General features: G+C 50.4%; 1 protein-coding gene across 1 annotated transcript in view; it reads right to left on the bottom strand.

The window, feature by feature from the left end:
• The window catches only part of GPR50 (G protein-coupled receptor 50), a 43,849-nt gene extending 37,404 nt beyond the window's left edge, over positions 1–6,445 (bottom strand). The window contains exon 1 of the mRNA XM_064713279.1: positions 6,271–6,445. Coding sequence (XP_064569349.1) covers positions 6,271–6,445 — 175 coding nt within the window. The remainder of the gene's footprint in view (positions 1–6,270) is intronic.
• Positions 6,446–18,698: the final 12,253 nt, after the last annotated feature.

Raw genomic sequence — 18,698 nt, 5'->3', positions numbered from 1 at the left:
CACTGCTGACTTACTGAATGACTAACAGTGCTTCAGCTCCACTCCCCAGCCACACATCCATGATTTACAGTGCTGTGTTCAAGTCCTGCTCCAACCCCGGGTTTGGGAGTGGGAGGAGCAAAAATTTCTGCTGGGAGTTACACAGAGTTTCACAAAGGGGCTCCTGAGATCCAGCATTCCTAAAAATACTCACATCTACATAAAGACATTTTTCCCTGGAAAAAAAATAGAAAAGAAAAAAAGACCAAACCCAAATATTGGAAGCTTTGACCTCACAGAGTTGATGGGATGGAATCCCCTTGGGAACCCCAAAGGAGCTACATGAAGGACCAATTTAGAAATGTTTCTGGAGCTACTGTGCTACAAAGCAACTTAGGAGCTGCTGATGGCTGAGTGAGCTGCTGCTTCCTCTGGAGCCCTGGGAGCACAGCATGGGAGCAGCACAGCATGGGACCAGAAATGCCACTTGGTGCAAGACAGGGCAGGGGCTGAGCCCCCTCCTTGGCACTCTGGACACGGCCCAGGAGGAGCCCAGAGCAGCACTGCTGGAAGGAGGGATGTGCCAGGGCCTGGATGGGAACGCAGCCTGAACGCTCACCAATGCAGGAGCAGGTGAAGGTGATGCCATCAGAGACCTCTCCAAATCAGTCTGGCCATGGGGCTGTGCCTGTGGCTCCAGCACAGCCCAAACAAATGCCCTGTCTCTGTGTCTCACTGTGCAAGACATCTTCTAGGAAAAGACAGGTCAAGACTGTTCTCCACTTTATTACACCTATTACACTCAAAGTTCACAGTTCACCTCAATCCAAATTGATTTTCCCACAGGTTTCATCCCACTGTCACTCCTGCTTCTCCCACCTCCCTCCCACAGCCAGCAGCCCCACTCCAGCACCCACTGCAGAGCAGAGGGCTGCAGCAGAGGGACAGATCCATCCCCCCCTGCCCTCTTGCTCCCAGAGCCCACCACACCCCCAAGAGACCACTCTCAACACTTCTCTGCAGCAGCCCTGCAGCCCAGGCCCTCGCTGTGCTGAGCCCCAGCCCCAGCCAGGCTCCTCTGCAGCCCCAGTGCTGCAGGTACCACTCCCATGGCTGGGGCACAGGGGGAGTCAGCTTGGTATGGCAAACTCCTCAGCGAGCTCTTGGTGCTTCAGTAACAAAGCCAAGAACAACCCCTGGCATGGACAGCCCCCCTCTGGAGCAGAGACATCTGCCAGCAGGTCACCCCTCCGATGCCACAGGTGCCATCCCCGCTGAAGGGCAAGGGGCGCTGGGTGCCACCCTTTCACAGCAGAGGTGGGGAAGGGGAGACCCTGGAGTGCCAGCAAACCTTCTGACAGTTTACCCAACACACAGGCTGCTCCCCTCAGCAGAGCCCCCCAGAAAGCCCAGCCACCTGCAGCAGGGCCCCCCTCACTTCAGGGGCATGGGCTGGGTGCACCAGCAGCACTGGTAGGAGTTTGCTGTAGACAAGTGAATCAGTGCAACAGATGAGCAGCTCCTGAAGCATCTACCCACAGTGTACAGCAAGAAGAGATGGAATTTCAGGCTTATGGCAGATGCTGGAGGGTTCGTGGTGCTAAAAAAAATTTTAAAAAATAAATCTCAACACCTACATATAATAGATAGCTTTCTAGGACAAGGAAATCCTGCAGTAGCTGGAAGAAAACCAATCACAGTTCCCAATTACATTTGAGGTAAGGAAACAGAACACGGTCCAAAACAACATCTCCTAAAGGTCAGTTTCACAAAACTAGAAAGAACCAGACACAAAAATAACTGAGAGAAAACATCTAAATATAAGTAAGTGTGACAATGCTTATTGGAGGATGTTTAAAGATGCCTTAGTAGAGCCCTCTTTCCCACCAAAAAAAGCAACAGTATATTTTTTAGAAAATATTTGGTTTAAAATAGAAATTAAGAAAAGAGCCAAATTTAAAAAAAAAGTAAAAAATTTAAATCTACTATAAAATTAGAGCCAATTTTATAGAATTCAACACATTTTATAAAGAAAGCTAAAGGATATTAAAAAAACAGAGGCAATAGTTCTATCAGGAAAAAAGCAACAATCAATCAATACATTAGGCTTGATGCTAAAAAAGTACAGGGAAAGTATCCTGATATAGATGATACAGAAAGTATAAGTATTACTTCTTATCTTTGCAAATAAGGATGACTTAAATCTCAGCTATAGCAAAATTCTCTGAGAAGCAAGTTGGGAAGATCCCCAGCACCATCTGCTAACCATCCTCACATCTGTAATGAGAAAACCTGGACTCAGAGCCTATGAAGGAGCTCACCCAAATTCCTAACATTGACTTCAAAAAAAAAAAACAAACCAGAAGCCTGTCCCAGGCCAGCCAGGAAGTTCCAGAGGTCTTGGGATAATAAATAAAAAGCCCTGCTCAAGCAAACAAAAACTTAGCCCAGTGCCAGCGTTTCCAGAGGGCAAACAGCTGACCCGGCAGTGCAGGCTGGTCACCCTGCCCGTGCTCAGGGATGGAAACACAACTCCTGTTAGTCAACACAGTTTTCTGGCTGGAGGGCTTGTCAAACAGATCTAGGATTTCTTCTGAGAGTTTGCATTTGGCTGACAAAGGTAACTGTTGACATAATACATCCAGACTTGTGTGTGACGCCCGACTTTGGCCAGGGTGACAGTTCAAGAACAAAATCCCCTCGCTATGCAAACAGCCCTGTATAGTGTATATCCAAAGGATTAAAAGCCACTGACCTCATTAGAGTTGTACCTGCTCTGCCTGCCCCTAGAGAGGGTTTGGATCCCTAGAAATGACATTCCCAAGAGCAAAAAGGGCCTGTGAGGCAGCAGAAATTGCTCTCTGCACACAAAGCTCCAGGCAGCACTGCTGGGAGACATGGGTTTCCAGGGAATGCATGTTTGGGCTCTGTGCCTGAGTTTGCACTGAGTTCAGAAGAACTAGAGGAGGGTATTGCCAGAGCCTCTGCCTAGGGAGCAGGCTAGCTCATTGAAAAATATTGGCTGGTTTTAGAGCTGATTTTCACACTTGTAAAGCTGGCCAGAGGCAGAATGGAAAGCTGTAAACTCAGCCATGCCAGCAGCCCTTGGCGGGTCCTGATCCCGCACGTGCCCCATTGTACACAGCTCACTACCATTGTTTCTTACTTGGGTCCCAGTCTGTGCTCAGCACTCTGAGCACTTCCCAGTAACAACACGGGGCACATCAACTTACCTTACACTTTCCCAGATGGAAAGAGAAGCAGTGTGATTTCTCTGGAAAGAGCAAGTTCTTCCCAACTCCCGCAGTGTCCAGAGCAATAGAAGGATGATTAGGTTTGTCAAAGATTTCAGCTGCCAAAAAACTTCACCCCTCCCATAGAAACATAGAGACATCTTTCCTGTGAGAGGAGCAGGGTTATTCCTCACACCCCTCACCCTCAATCATGTCACTGCCCTGCACTGAGGACATACAAACCAAAGCCTGGAGCTTTTTTTGAACCTCTCTGACCACACAAATATCTCCAAGTGTCCAGGTAACCCTGGATGTAGGGAAGCCCAACACCAGACATTCTCCAGCATGACTGGCTGAACAGCCAGCTGTGGATGTGAGCTGTCTACCACAGAGCACACCTGGGGCTTTCAGTGAATCCCAGTTTCCTCTGCCCACAGGCAACACTCACCTCCTTCTCTTTGTTCAGTTCCAGGCAAATGCTGATGTGAGGTGCTGCCCAACAGTCACACTCCTGTAGCTATGTGCCATTGCAGCTGTGGGCAGTGCTGAAGTGACAAGGGACAAGTTCTTCAAAAGCATCCAGGGTAACAGACCAAAAACCCCACCTCACAAGAGAGATCACCCACCACAGCCACTGAAGCAGTGCCAGTTACACACCCCAGCCTGAACCCAGCTTATCCTGACAATACAGTTTTAGCACCAGCTGGGTGACCTTGCGTGAGCTTGCTCCAGAAACAGAAGACTTGGTCCTTCCAGGATTTGGCAAGAGCTGACACAGCCATCACAGGCGCCCCTTTTCATTTATTGAACTGGCTTAGGCTGTATTTGCACATGAGCAGATAAACTCTTTGTCCAAAGGACTTCAATCTGGCTGCTGGGCTCCAGATGAGCCCCTCTCATTCACATGGCTGCTCACATGCCAGGAGGAGCATGAACTGAGCTGAGATCCCTGACTTTTTGTCCTGCATCCAGGGAGGCTGGCAGACTGCTTACATCCCAACACAGAGAGATGCAGGACTGTCTGAATACCCTAAGCACATATGACCTTTTTAGCAACACAAGATGACAACACTCAGATGCAGGTTAGACATTTTACTTTACTGAATCAAACCACCACCACTGGCCTGACCACCTCACTCCCCTGCTGCTGAACCCCTTTGCGATTTAGCATAGGAATTCCCAGTTTAGGCTGTGACTGAAGCAGGAACAGTGCTCAGGTGAACAAAACAGGATGGGTCTTGGGACTTGCCACAGCTTCAAAGTCTGTCACACTGAATTCCCCACTAGTCACACTCACGTTCTGTCTACAAGAGCCACGTCCCCTCAGATCAGGAAGGTTAGCACTGTTTGCACTTGTGTTGACTTTATTCCTACACACCGACAGCTCGTACAGAGAGCAGACAACAGGCTACTGACAAGGACTAAGATCTGGAAAATATCTCCGGGATCACTTCAACACAAAGCTGTTCTTTTTCACTTTCACGGGAGCTTTAACTCAGCTCACAGTGGAGGCAGTCTCGAAACATGAAATGCATTCAAGTGATCAACGAATTGAAAGGTAATAAAAGCTGTTAATAGCTTCAAATCTGCTGGCAGCCAGATAACATAAACAGCTAGTTATCTTGGGAGAAGGGCAGGGTGCTTTTCTTCCGCTCGCAGGACCCACATTTTAAAGCAAAGCTGAAGAGAAGCGCTTTTCCAGCTACACTGCAGTTTCTCATAAACCCAGCACAGCCTGTCTGTGTAGCTCTGGGCAGCGTTTTATGTACGAGTTAAAAAGCAACTCACTATTCAGGGTCACTGCATCCAGTGCCTGCCCAAGCCAATGGCCATTTCTGTGCTTTCTTTCATTAATAAATCAATCAAATGTTAGAGGCACTGGAGTGAAATCGTCCTCTCAGCCTTATCTATCCGGTACTTTTACTGAACCTTGCTGAGTTACTGCTTATTTACAGGAGACTGAGAGGGACAGTGAGACATCAGCATCTCAAAATACTTGCAACTTGCACATCGTAAACACCACAGATATTTCATTAAAGCCACTTTACAAGCTATAAAACTGAAGGTCATTTTATGTCTCTCTCTATAAAAGCAGACAGTGATATAGTCCTCAGTAAAACATACTCTATGGTACAATATAAGCAGCACTACACAGACTACTTGAAACTCCTTACAGAGCAACTTATATCCAGGATAAGTTCTCTGTTAATACTGATATCCAGTATTTCTTTGCTAAAATAACAAGACTTTGAAGGAAAGAAATTGACATCCTCAAACAATACAGCCTTCTTGAAAATACTGAATAGTATCAGTTTAACAATTTTTCTAGATGAATTCATTAGGGAGGTCAATACATAAGGCTACAAGGCAGACTTCCAAGTTACCCGTGGAAAAAAGACGTAAATTCTTCACTGTGCTTTCAGCATAGCAGGTTTGTAATAAAAATACTAAAACACTGAAAGGCTGGAACACAAAAGCAAGTGTACAACGTTGTAATGGACTTGTCTTAAAAACCCGAGCTCTCCTGCTCAGCACCTGACGCGGCACTCGGAGTCGTCCTCACCTGCACCTCTGCCCCGCTCCTTCCAGCGCGGCTCGCTGAAGGGACGTGGGTTTTACCTGAGCTGGCTCCTCCGTCTGCAGCTGCCTCTGGGGAACAAAAGTTTCGAAAAGTCGGAGGACAGCAGCAGCAGCGGGACGGGACGGGCAGAGAGCGAGCCGGGAGCCCCGCGGCAGCCCGGCCACCGGAGGGAAGCGACGGGCGGGCACTGCTGCGGCTCAGCGGCAGCTCGGAGCCCTCGGCCGGGGCAGAGCGCACCCGGGGCTCCCCAGCGGAGGTGCCCTCACCGCCCCGGTGCCGTTCTGCTCTCGCCGCCGCCCGCGGGCTCCTGTCCCGCCAGCAGCGGGGCCGTGCGGGGCCGGGCCGGCGGAGCCCGGGGCGCGGAGCGGAGCGGTGCGGTGAGGTGCGGTGCGGTGAGGTGCGGGGCCACTCCGCTCCGCTGGGGCCGCTCCGCTCCGCCCGCCCCTCGCGCCCGCCCCGCGCCCGCCTCGCGCTCACCGGCGTTGCGGAGCTTCTTGTTCCGCAGCACAGACAGGATGACCAGCGCGTTGCCCAGCACGTCCACCACGATGGTGAAGATAAGCACGGCCGCCAGGCCGGTGGCGGCTCCCGCCGCCGGGCCCCCCTCCAGCCGGCAGCCTGGGCAGCTGCCGTTGCTCCCCGGCCGCTCCATGCGCGCCTCTGCCCACCGCCGCCGGGGCCCCTCCTCCTCCTCCCGCCCCGACGGCAGCTCTCACCCCCGGGCCCGGCCCGGCCCGGCCCGTCCCGGGGCGAGCCCGCCGCCCCCTCCCCGACGGTGCCGCCGCCCTGCCCGGGGCGGAGCGGGGGGGCCGGGCGGGGGTGCCCGGTGCGCGCCGGGGGCACTGAGGCGCTCTCTGGGCCGATGGCGCCACCGCGCGGCGGCGGCGGGCGGCGCGGGGCGGGGCGGGGGCGGCCGGGGGTCCCCGCTCGGAGCCGCCGGGCCCACAACCCCGCCGGGACCCGCAGCGCCGCTGGGCCCACAACCCCGCCCGCCCCGCGGCTACGCCGGGCCCACAGCCCCGCCGGCCCACAACCCACCGCCCCGGAGCCCCGCCCGCCCTCTCCGCGGGACCCGCACCCCGCCCGGCTCCGCTGCCGCCGGGACGCTCGCCCGTCTCCGCCCTCGGGCACAGGTGCCGGCAGGGAGAGATCACGAGGCGAAGTTTCGCACCTCGAGTCGCTGAAGCCTTTCACGGTGCCTTTGCTTCCCATCGCCTCGCGGCTCCGCTCCCAGCCAGCCACCCCTCAGGCAAACCCATCCCCACAGGGACTTTTTCAACACATTACGCCAGAATAAGACCATTCACTTTCGGTTTAGTACTTTTAACCGATTGTAACGTGCGCACTGCAGAATCCCCAGCAGTAATTTAAACAGCAGCCTCCTCACTCAGCGGCTTCTCAGCCGGGATACCCAGCTCCCATAGCCAGAATACCCAGTTCCCACAGCCCAGCCCCATGGCTGGGGCTTCCAGGCACTTTTTGTGCTTTATCCCACACCACCATGAGCAAGAGGACACCAAACCATTGTGGTCAGGCTGTGGCTGCAATACCGCAACCACACGAGCTCTCAGCTTTGTATGGAAAACAAAATCAGAAAAGTGAAAATAAGGATACTATAGAAGCATGGAATGGTTTGAGTTGGAAAGGACCTTAAAGATCATTCCGTTCCAATTCCCCGTGCTGTGGGCAGGGACACCTTCAGGAGCACCAGGGTGCTCAGAGCTCCATCCAGCCTGGCCTGGAACATTTCAAGTGATGGGGCATTCACAGCTACTCTGGGCGACCTGTGTCTCATCATCCCCAATAGTCAAAAATTTCTTCCTTGAATCTAATCTAAACCCACCCTCTGTCAGTTTATAGCCATTCCCTGCCCTTGTCTAAAGTCCTTCTCCAGCTCTCTTGACCCTTTAGGGACTGGAAGGTGCTGTAAGGTGTTCCTGACACTTTCTCTTCTCCAGGTTGAGCAGCCCAGCTCTCTCAGCCTGTGTTCACAGCAGAGGTGCTCAGCACCAGCCATGGGCAGGACAGAGGGCAGGACCATGCTCAGGCTGTCCAGCACCACCTCCAGCTCCTGCCCAAAGCCTCCCCTCTGTGTGCAGGTCAAAGTGTCCAAGCAAACATTAATGTTGTGTCACAACCCACCATGGGCGTTTTATTGCTGCCCGGTCGAGTGAGTCAATAACAGAGCAAAAAGCAAAGCCTTTGGTGGCTCATTCCCTGCCAGCAGAGACCAGCAGCAAACAGGGCCTGCCGTGGCCTGGTGGCCCAGGGTCAGAGCTATCAAAATCCTTGAGTTGTTAAAGACAGCATTTTGCCTTGACATGTAGCTTCTTTTGGCTTCCTTTTGACCTTCTGCACTGAATTCTGCATAATTTTGAAAATATTTTCTCCGTGTAAATCAAATAATTTTGTTCATGGACTTTCAGCTGCTCTGTTCTCCTGTCTTACCTGCAGACAGGAGTAAGGTGAAGTCTCATGGACATATCCTTTCAGTCCCTTTCACCTTCATTCTGCTCTTCTCTGTCAGTTTTGCACCATGTATAAGATGCTCTCAGGAGTGTTTCAGCTGTGGAGAATGTGGATGTGACTTCAAAGGACCTGAACTTTACATAAAAGTGTCTTGGCAAGAGCACCAAAGCTACCCAAAAAAGATTTTGGCCTCAGACTTAAAAAAACCTTGTTCACAGAGCAGTGCAAGGTAAAGGGGGTGTAACATTTCATTAAACAAATGCAACTGGAAAAACATTAAAAGGGCTTTTAATCTGGACACTTTTTTTGGTGTGTAATTTATACCTGCAAAAAGCAGCTCTTTTTCCACAGCCTGGGGTGACTGCCCTAGACAGGCAGGTCTGCAGAGCTCCACCAGGCATGTGTGCATCTGCATAGCTGCAGCAACTAATCTTCCATAAGAAACTTAGAAGAAATTATGATAGATGTAGTGAGCAACTGTTTTCATCACTGGAGTGATTTAGATGAATGATCTTCAGGCTGTTTCCTCCCACCTTCCTGCTAAATGGACTCTTCACTGCTTCAATTAAGACAAGGCAAGCAGTGGCAAGGGAAAAAAATTAAGGTAGAGGTATCAATGAGACCCTTTTAATTACACTTTACCAGAACTGCTGACATAAATCACACTGAAATAAGAGTATCCCCAGTGTGTTAGAAGAATTTAGGCTCATTTGAAAGGATCATGAACATGATCACAGGAGAAGGCACCTGAATTAGGGCCAGAAACCAGAACCCTTCAGTACCTGAACTACACCAGGGAGAGTAGGTACATGCATGCAGACAGGAAGACCAAGTAGAATGTAATCAGTGCAAAATATTCCAGCACCATAAATGCACACTCTGCACGTGCACAATTGTCAGAGCTTTGCTGACAGGGAGGCTGGGAGGGGCAGTGCCTGGCACCCTCCTGCCATGCCCATCACAGCAGCCCTGTGCAGAGCATCTCTCATCCCTCCCTGAGCACGTCCAGTGGCACAAAACACCCCCATTTCACACCCCTACCTACCAGGGCACACAGCTTAGTAAGAGTTAATCCAGGTATACTGCAATAAATGGAAGCTTACATAATTGAAAAATAGCTGAGGCATTAATCTTCCTTCTCGCTACCTTGAGTCCTCTTTAAAAAGATTATTTTGTCTTCAGAGACAGCTTTAATGCTACTTAATGAATCGCTTATAAATGAAGAATTTTTTTCCCCTCCTTTACAGGGACAGGCTGACTACTACCCTGATTGTCACAGAGACAATTAACTTTTGTCAAATATACAAAGATAATAGCTGTTCTCTACAAATACTACTATACCGAATTTGGCATATTTAAGGCAAATTTTTCTTGCTGTTTTGACTAAGCATGCTTAGTGACAGTGACATACCCATTCCCTTTAGCCAGAACTGGGGAACTCCTCATGATGATTAGTGGCCCCCTGGGCATAGGCTGGAACAGGTAGGTTAGCACTGAATCAGGAACACCAGGTTGGAAATTTCAGAATTCCAACATGAGCTCATTCAAAGGTATCTTGGTGTCCCACTTCAAAGGAGGGAGGAGACATGAAAAGAAAGGAGAGAGATACAAAATCAGAGTCTCAATTTCCACGCTGCCTGTCTCAGTTGCAGACAGGGCACAGGCAAGCCATCTTTGATCTGTAACTCCCTCCTTGCAAAAGCAGTACGAGGACCCCAGGGACCACCAGAACCATGGGGCAGGTTAGTGGTTTCATCACTGAAAATAACTCCCAGTGAGCTGCAAGGGCAGTTTTATAGTCACTCCTGACACTGAGGTCCCCAAGCAGTAACACTCAGTTGTCTCCCTTGCCCATGTCCCACCAAACACCTGCTCTGTTCCCCAGATCCACACATGCAGGGCAAAGATGCTGAATGAAGCTGAACCCCTCTTCTCCCACCACACCAGCCTAGCCAAGTGCCTGTATTTATTTCTAACAAAAACAAATGAAAGTTGTAGTTTCTCAACACATGGGCATTTTGACTCAAGCAATGGCCTTTGGGAGACACACGAAGCAGAAGCAGAAATAAGGCTGATAAATCCTTTGCCACATGGACTATTTCCACACTCTTCAGCCCCTGCACTCTTTAGGCTGCTCCTGGTGATGGGCAGAGCAGGTTTCCTCCACCTCTGAATAGACTAGGTGAGAGTGTAGAGGTTTCTGCTGCCTCCCATATCGATAGCAGCAGCCCACAGGTGTTGAATGCCACAAGGATGCAGTGCTCAGCCAGTGGAGAGCTTTAGCACATGCCTTTCCAGTACAATCTGGTTTATTTTCTCAAGATTCTGATCTAGACCTCCCAGACAGTGGAGGTTCATTCCTCAGTGCAGTCTAAGACTCACTGAGCCCACAAACACGGCTAAAATAAGTCATTTAGTCCTGCCATGCATCATGACTATTAGCATAAAAATAAGGACAAACACTTTCCACCCCCTACCCCTTATCTCAATTCTGCCCTTAAATCCAGCACGTGGCCAGGAGGCAGAATCACTATTGTGCAGGGGGAATCACTATTCCCCACCTGCAGTTCTTTAGCCAAACATATTCAGCAGTTGTTTCTCTCTCCCAAACTTTTCTGTGGTACAGAGAGGCAGCACAGCTGTTCTGTGCATGTATAAGGGAATCCCAGTCCGGGGAAAAGCAGCACTGGCTGCTTCAGCAGCAAACAGATGAAAGCAGCAGCTTGCCCTGAGCTGCCATCGCAGAGATCAACAAACCAGCGGCTCTGTTTATGCTGTGGAGCTTGCCCAGGAGCTCCAGACAAACAGGGAACCTCGTGTTGTTCCTTTGTCCCCGGGCAGCAGCAGCGAGCAGCGCACACAGCCCGCTGGCCAGAGCAGCCCTGGCTGCTAATCAGCGCCAGAAACCCGACACAGGCCCGCTCATTCAGCCCAGCTTAGCGCTGCAATCGAAATGAAAAGGGAAAGAAGGAAAACTCTGTCTGCCTTTCGCACCCTGAATAATAAATGACACCATCAATGTTGCCTTGCGATTGCACTTCCTTTGCTCCAAGATGAGATTTAAGAATGACTTTGAGGCTGACTTGCCTTTTCAAATATCCCGTTTTTCCCCCATCTCAAACTCGAGGATGCAACATGAATGAAATCAGAATTAGCCTCATTACAAACAAACAAGGGGGGCTGACCTAGATTCACTCTGCCTCTCGGAAGGAAGTGACGGCAAAAGTTTAAAACCTGTCATACGGGGCTGCAGCACATTTAGGTCAAAGTTTGTTGCAATCAAATCGTGCTTTGTGAAAAGGCTTTTGCTGGTGGGATGATTTGTATGGCAGTGGCTGAATTATGCATGGGATTTGTACAGTCTCTGCTGGCAAATAAATACGTGTGGAGAAACTCAGGCTTCTTCCTGCAGCATCATCAGTGCCTTGAACCCAGCTCTGCATCCCTGCTGAGATGCTCTGGGGACTCTCCCCTTCACATTCCCTGCCTCCCCAGCCCCCATTTGTGTTTGGATGCACACCCACCTGCAAACATTCTGCCCACACCACGTCCAAGCTGCTGCTCCAGCTGGGAATGGCACAAGCCATTGCCACTGGCAGTTGCTTTCCAATACTAAGGCTGAAATTCCTCTTCAAGAGCTGCCTTAAGAAAGAAGACAAGGAGCTTTCCCTTTGCTGGAGCAGCCCCTCCTGCAGCCTGGATTGTGACTTGAGCAAACTTCAGGAGCACTTGGCACTAAGCATCTTGCTTTGGGGCAGCAGTGTGGGAAGGACAGTGCCACACTTTTGAGCTCTTAATTATGTCCCAAGCATCACCTCCGTGCCTGCAGTAATGAGGGCTCAGCTACATGCACGGCATTTAGTGAGATCCTGTTTTACCTCACCCTCATTATGGGAAATGGCCTGCTCAGATCCAGCAGCCGTGGAGATGTTTCCTCTCATGAAGCAGATTGCCTTCCCCTGTCAATTACCAGCAGAGAGCTCGACAGCCCTGTGCAAATTGCTGGGTGAGAGCATAAATAGGAGCACATGAGAACCGATTACAGCCTTGGTGGCAGGCCTGCTAAAAACACCTGATGGGAACAGGAGGGTCATGAGTAGTAAAAAGCAGAGAGGTGGCGGTGGCTGGCACAGCAGTGCTGTGGAGCCAAGGGGGATGTGGTACCTACCTGCCCCTGCACAAGTGCAGCCACCCACAGTGCCAGAGTGCTGGGAGTTCACAGAGGGGCTGCAGCCAGCTGACTCCACAACAAAAGCTTTTTCTGCAGTAAAGAGATTCCCTTTCCTCAGGCTATCACTTTGGTACAGATCAGCAATGTGCAGCCCATAGATGGGAAATGATTCTCTTCTCTTGCTGTACTCCCACTAAAAGCTCTGATTTCTCTGGACCATCCAGCACACCTGCACAGCTCTGCAGCATTTCCAAGAGTGAGCAACAGGTCCCTGGGCTGAGGTTGCACACAAACCTTTACTCCGTGCACAGCACTGGCTCACACTGCCCATTGCAGCTGCTCTTACCTGAGGGAGCCCAGGGTTAACTTCCAGCATAAACAGACTCTTGTCCTGCTGGGTGCCCATTCCAGAGAACAGGGTGAGAAAGTGTGTGTGGATTTTAACCAATGGTCTTGAAGATGGTTTATTCAGCCCTACAGACCTTGCTGACTCCTCCTGGGCCTGTTTCACTGCCCTGCTGGACCCCTGGAGCCTGCCTTTACTCCTTCCTTTGGGCAAGGAGGTGGCAATGTCTCTTCTGCCTAGAGGTCGGCTCAGGGTCAGGGACATTGAAGCAAAGGAGCAACTTTCCTGCAGCAAACAGCTGAGTGCCCATCTTACAAAAATCACTTTGCTCTGCCCTATAATACATCACTGCTCATGAACTTACACTGGTCTCCAACTGACTCCCCATTGCCTGGTCTGATCTTCAGCTGCCACTGCAAGGTGCACACCAACACCCAATGCACGTGTGAAGAGCCCCTTGTGTTTGCTCTGTCCCACCCATCTCTGCAATAACTGCACCCAGTAACCTCCTCTGGGCATCAGCCCTGCACACTTACTCCTGTCAGTGTCTTTGCAGGCTCTGCAGGAGGGCATTGATTCCTGCTCACAGAGCAGTTCTGTCTGAAGGAAACCTATTGGTTTTGCCTGGCTGGGCTTTGAAAGTGGGCCTCTCTGTGCCCTGCAGATCCATTCACCTTTCCGCTCCTGCCGTCCCCACAGACCCACTGGGGTTGCTCACCCTCCTCACCCCAGCCCCTTTGCTTTCCTTCTACACCCTGCAGGCAGAGCTGCCTGTGATTTATTTCCTTGTATTTAATTCTGCTAAGTCATAGGCACCAGAAATCTGCAGCTGGCAACTCCAGGCTGCTTTCCAGCTTCTCCATCCAGACCTGCCAGCAGACGTTTTCAGTTTTGGTTCTCAGATCTCCATTACAGTCTGGTCTCAAAACAGTGGATCCACCAACCCTCCAACTGTGCACGTTCAACTCCACAGCCTTAAAGCTGCTACAAGTGAGCTGCAAGTTCCTCCTGCTCCTCGAGAGAAGAGGGTATCCCTCCAGTGTGTCTGTCTTTGGCAGAGAGTGGTATCCTCCAGCTCTCCTTAGCACAGTTTGGTGCCTGGTTTTCCCCTCCTCCCCAATTGCAGGCTCATTAGCAGACAGTTCTCTTCAGATCTGGTGATGTTAAAGCTCTTCTTTAACAGTAACTCCACTTACCTCTGCAACAAGGTGAAAACAGTGCTTGAATTTCTGCTGCTTTCCTAGAGAATTTAAGTGGCACTGAGCTGTAGGAGCATCCATCCTCCTGCTGCCTTTCCCTCAGCTCCTCACTCCTGGTTGTGCTCTGTCCTTCCCACAGGCATTTCTTAATAAAACCAGGCCCAGGTTTTATTCAGTCATGGGGAAGAAATGAGAGCTTCAGTTCATACCTTATAGGAAATTCATTGAAAGTTGAAGGAATAACTTCAGAGAAGAGAAATGGGAAGAAAAAGGAAGGATGTGCATGTCTCAGGTTCACCCCACTTTCCTAAAATCTGATTGAAGAAAGCAAATTTGGAGATGTTAAGTCAGTTATAAGGTTTAACAGGGTTGTACACAGTTAAAATGAAACCCCAGTAGATGGATTAGGTCCCCCAGTCAGTTAGTCCCTGCTCCCAGGAAGGGAGCAAGCACTCTCCCCAGGCAGTGGGCACTCCAGCCTGCCATGCAGTGTGCACAAAAGAGCCTGAAGCGAAAAGGCAAGGCTGCTGAAGTTATGGAAAAAGAAAGCTGGATGCAAATTAGATCTGTAATACAGAGAGCTTGAAATTAAATATAAATTCAACTACAGAAAAGGTTGCCAGAGATATTTAGGATTTGTATGTGTACATTACATATATATACACATACACACACTCATATATATTTATAAAGACCAACAAATCCTACTGTGTTCATCGTGGGCAAGATGTTGCTATAGTAATCTTAATTTTACATTCCTTGCATTAAAAAGAAGATTGCAAGTTGTTTGGCACTCAGACTGTCTTTTTGTTATAACATGTGCTGCATTTAACCCAGTGGGACTCTGTTCTCTACCTCTTGGAACTATGGAAATAGAAATAACTGCTAACAATAATGTCATCATTACATGGCAGCCTTGGATTCAGTTTCCTTTTAAAAAAAAAGGAAAAGAAAAAAGGGCAGACAGATAAAGAAACAGCCTGTGCATGTTAGCATTGAATTTAGGCTTGGACATGAAGATGTCCTTGAGGACAGACAGAGACCCAGGGGGACACTGGGAGCTGCAGGGGGAGCAGGGGAGTCCTGGGTGGGAGCAGGGCAGAAGGAGAGCACCTGCTTCAGATTTCATGTGACACCAGCTGTACATCAAAGTGGCTCCTCCAAAGCCAGGAAAGGCACCAAAGGGACACCAAAAAGGATAAAAATCAAGTGAGGTACCTGTGCTGCAAACACACTGCCTGTGATGAGATGGGGAGCTTCTCCAAAAGCTGCTGTGGGACAAGGGGCTCTCTGCCCACAATGGGGGTCTGTAAGTGGGGAACTAAAACCAAAAACTTTAACACCTCTCCCAAATCAGCCTCCCTCTCAGGTAGGAGGGTGGCAAAGCGCACCTGGCAGGCATGGGGCAGCAGCCCAGCAGCTGCACACAGCCACATGGCCAACCCAAAGCCACCCCCTCTGCCCCCCAGCAGCTGCCACAGCCCCAAAGCCACCCCCAACACCCCACAGCACCTGCACACAGCCACATGGCAGCCCCAAAGCCACCCCTTCTGCCCCACAGCAGCTCACCTTGGTCCCCTTCTGTGAGCTGCATGCGGGGCTGCAGCCTCCAATCTGGGGACCCAAGCCCTCCCAGGGAAGAGGACAGACAGCACTTTGTCTCCTGGATTTGCTGGAGCTCCAGACCTGGGGAGGTGTGAGGTGTGGATCCATTCAGCCCATGTGCACATCCTGGGCTCTGCAGAGACAAGCGCTGACTTCGAACATCCCCACCTGACACCGGCTCCCAGGAGTGTTTGTTTTCTCCAGATTGATGGTGTTTACAACTCCAGGCATCTTCCCAGTCATCTGTGATCTCTGGCCATGAGCGGGTCTCTTTGGGACATTGGATGACAAGTGATGCTACAGTGCCAAGGAGATGGGACTCCCAACTGCCTGTGGCAGGCAGATCGCTGTGAAATCATGATTTATCTGGAGTTAGATTAAGTTATGACTCTCTCTCCTGCCTGCCCTGGCAGTGGCTGCTTGCAGGTATGCTGTATTTCTTCCTCTAAGCAGGAGAACATGGGGCCATTTACCAGCAGCTAGAGGTCAGAAGGTGCCCAGATGTAAACTCCAGGACAAAGCTTGTCTGAGCACATTTGAGGGACAGAGCTGACAGGTGACAAACAGCCAAAGCTGAGTTTGCTCTATTTTGGCTCGTGCCACTGCTTGGGGAAATACAGGAAGGGAAAACAGGTGAATTATTGTCACCTTCAGACTTAAACAAATAGAGGCTTCAAACAAAATTGCATTGCTTAGACGTTCAGAGGGGGAAATATTTACCTCGCGTGAAGAAATAAATGTTAAAGTTTATGAGTCACATAAAGCCTTTTTATGCTGAAAATCCCTTCTGGATGAGAATCGGGATATTTCTCATTGTCATCTTGATCCATCCAATTTATCTGTGGATCAAAAGGATCAGTGAGGGCCTAATTCTGCAGAAGACCTGGCAATGGGAAAAGTTCTTTCAGTGGGGGCTGGATGCCCACCTGTTTCTCCCCATCCTGACTCACACAGGTCTCTCTGCTCTGGCAGGAAAAGCTCTGGTTGCTTCTTTGCACTGAGGGTTTTTGGCTGCAGTAACAAGCCTGCTCTGTCATGGGGTTGCTCCCCAGGGGCAGGGGATGGAGTGGGGCTCCTCCAAAACCCCCTGCTCACAGGCAAAATCAGGCTTTGGAGGAAGACAAGGAGCAGAGCAAGGTGGAACAGAGGAACTGGCAGGCTAGGCAGGTGGAAAGTGCCCTCTTCTCTCTCTGACTCCTTGCAGCCCTGAGCACCCACCTTGCCAGGATGCCAAACACTGGCATTCACTCCTCTTCCCTTAGCATATGAGAGGGAGGTGCACCAGTGCATGGAATAAAGGATGAGACAAAGAGGGGCAACCCCAGTCTGTGAGTGCACTATTCCTGAGCTGCTGGCACCACATTCCAGGGAGACAGACAGCAGCAGATCCTGGGAGAGGCAAAGACAGGAAAAACTCATTCATATGCAAAGGGCTTAGATCCTGGGGAGAGTGGCAATGAGCTCATGCAGCACAGAATGAGCCTGCCCAGAGTTCTCTGCCTTTTGGAAAAAGACATTGCTGCTGCAGGAGCCTCAGGCCTTGTGGAAAAGCCACCATTTCCTTCACTGGTGATGATTTATTTGGGAAGAAGCCTCATTTTTCACTGATCGTATTAGAAGCCCAGAATGGATTACAGCATGGAGTAGCCCTGATAGCTGAGAAATTCAGTGTATGCAAATGGGAGCCTTAAATGGCTCTTTCTGTGAAAGACTGCCTGTAGCTGGGATGTGTTGGAGATGTGGCACCAATGAATAGGCTGGTATTTATTTCAAAGCAGAGGCTCTGCCACAAGGTACAACACAAGCTCTGCTGACATTTACAGATGCAGCTGCTCCCTGTGAGCACAACTTGCATCTCTGTTTTGCAAACCTGCTTCTTTTGCTGCAGAACCCCGTGCCCAGCACACACACACACACGTGCACCAAAAGACTGCTAAAAACAAACCCTAAGTGCAGCATCTGTGAGCTCCCAAAGCCTCCCAAGCTGTTCCATGTACCTAAACTGCAGCCCAGGAGGGGCCAAGAGGCAGCACCAGGGGCTGTTTCATCCTCTCCACCTCCTCCAGCCCCTCAGAGCTCAGGCATCAGAGGGGAACACATTCAAGTGGGAAGAGGTGACACCTGTGTTTCACTGATGCTGCCCTTTGCCTGGGTCCCCTGGTGCCTCTTCCTTTGGGCATCCCTCGTGGGCCCAGGCTGCACCCAGCCCCTCCAAGCAGCACAGGATGGACAGGGATGCACAGGGATGCTGTGCAGTGTGTGGCAGCTGCCTGAAGATGGCAAGCCAGCACTGCAGTTTATAATACATGCAAATAACCCTGCTGGAGGGAGAAAGGGGCTCCCTACAAATAAGAGGGCTATATTTTCTTGGCAGCCCATGGAATGCCAGAGCAGAATTTAAATTGCCGTGTTTATCAAACAAGTCTGAGCCTTTTTTTCTTCCCTCTCCTTTGTTAAATGCTGCCCGTCTTGCAGAATTTTGAGCAGTGCTCCTGGTACTGCATCAGTCCTCAAGCCCAAATGCAAAGTCTGAGGAAGAAATTGCAATGCATCCTTTGGCACCAGGGAGCCATAGAGCTGGTGTGTGCATGCAATAATTTATCCTAAGCCTTCTAGTGGCATTTTATGTCTTTTTGCTGTAGTGCTATTACAGCTTTGATTACTCCATTTTTATGTTTGTCAGCACAGCATATGGGCAAGATAATTTGTATTCAAAGTATTAAACTGGTAATGTAAATTATTAAAGACCCAATTCATAAACGCATTACACACCATATGCAGATTTCTTCCCCTTAACTCCCCCCTTCTCCTCCTCCTCCCCATTTTGCAGACCTGGCTTCACACAGCTGGAGCAGGAGCACTGCCAGCTCCCACCCACGGGCACCAGGCTCCTCAGGTGAAGTGAGTGTCAGGTGAAGACCCAGCCTCTTCTCCCTTCCTGCCCAACTCTTTCATCCCCAGGTGCCTGTTGCCCATCAGCTCATCTCACTCTGGCACCTCCAAAGACAACAGAAGAAGCTGTTTCCCATCTTTACCCCGACCCCTCTTTGCAGCAGAGTACCCTCTGGAGTATGCAATCTCCCAGTGCAGGCATTGCAAGGAGGCCCTGGAGGGG

The sequence above is a fragment of the Zonotrichia leucophrys genome, chromosome 4A (genome assembly GCF_028769735.1).
Source record: "Zonotrichia leucophrys gambelii isolate GWCS_2022_RI chromosome 4A, RI_Zleu_2.0, whole genome shotgun sequence".
Taxonomy (NCBI): Eukaryota; Metazoa; Chordata; class Aves; order Passeriformes; family Passerellidae; genus Zonotrichia; species Zonotrichia leucophrys.
Note: the sequence above shows the minus strand (reverse complement) of the source record. Positions and strands in the feature narration are given on the sequence as shown.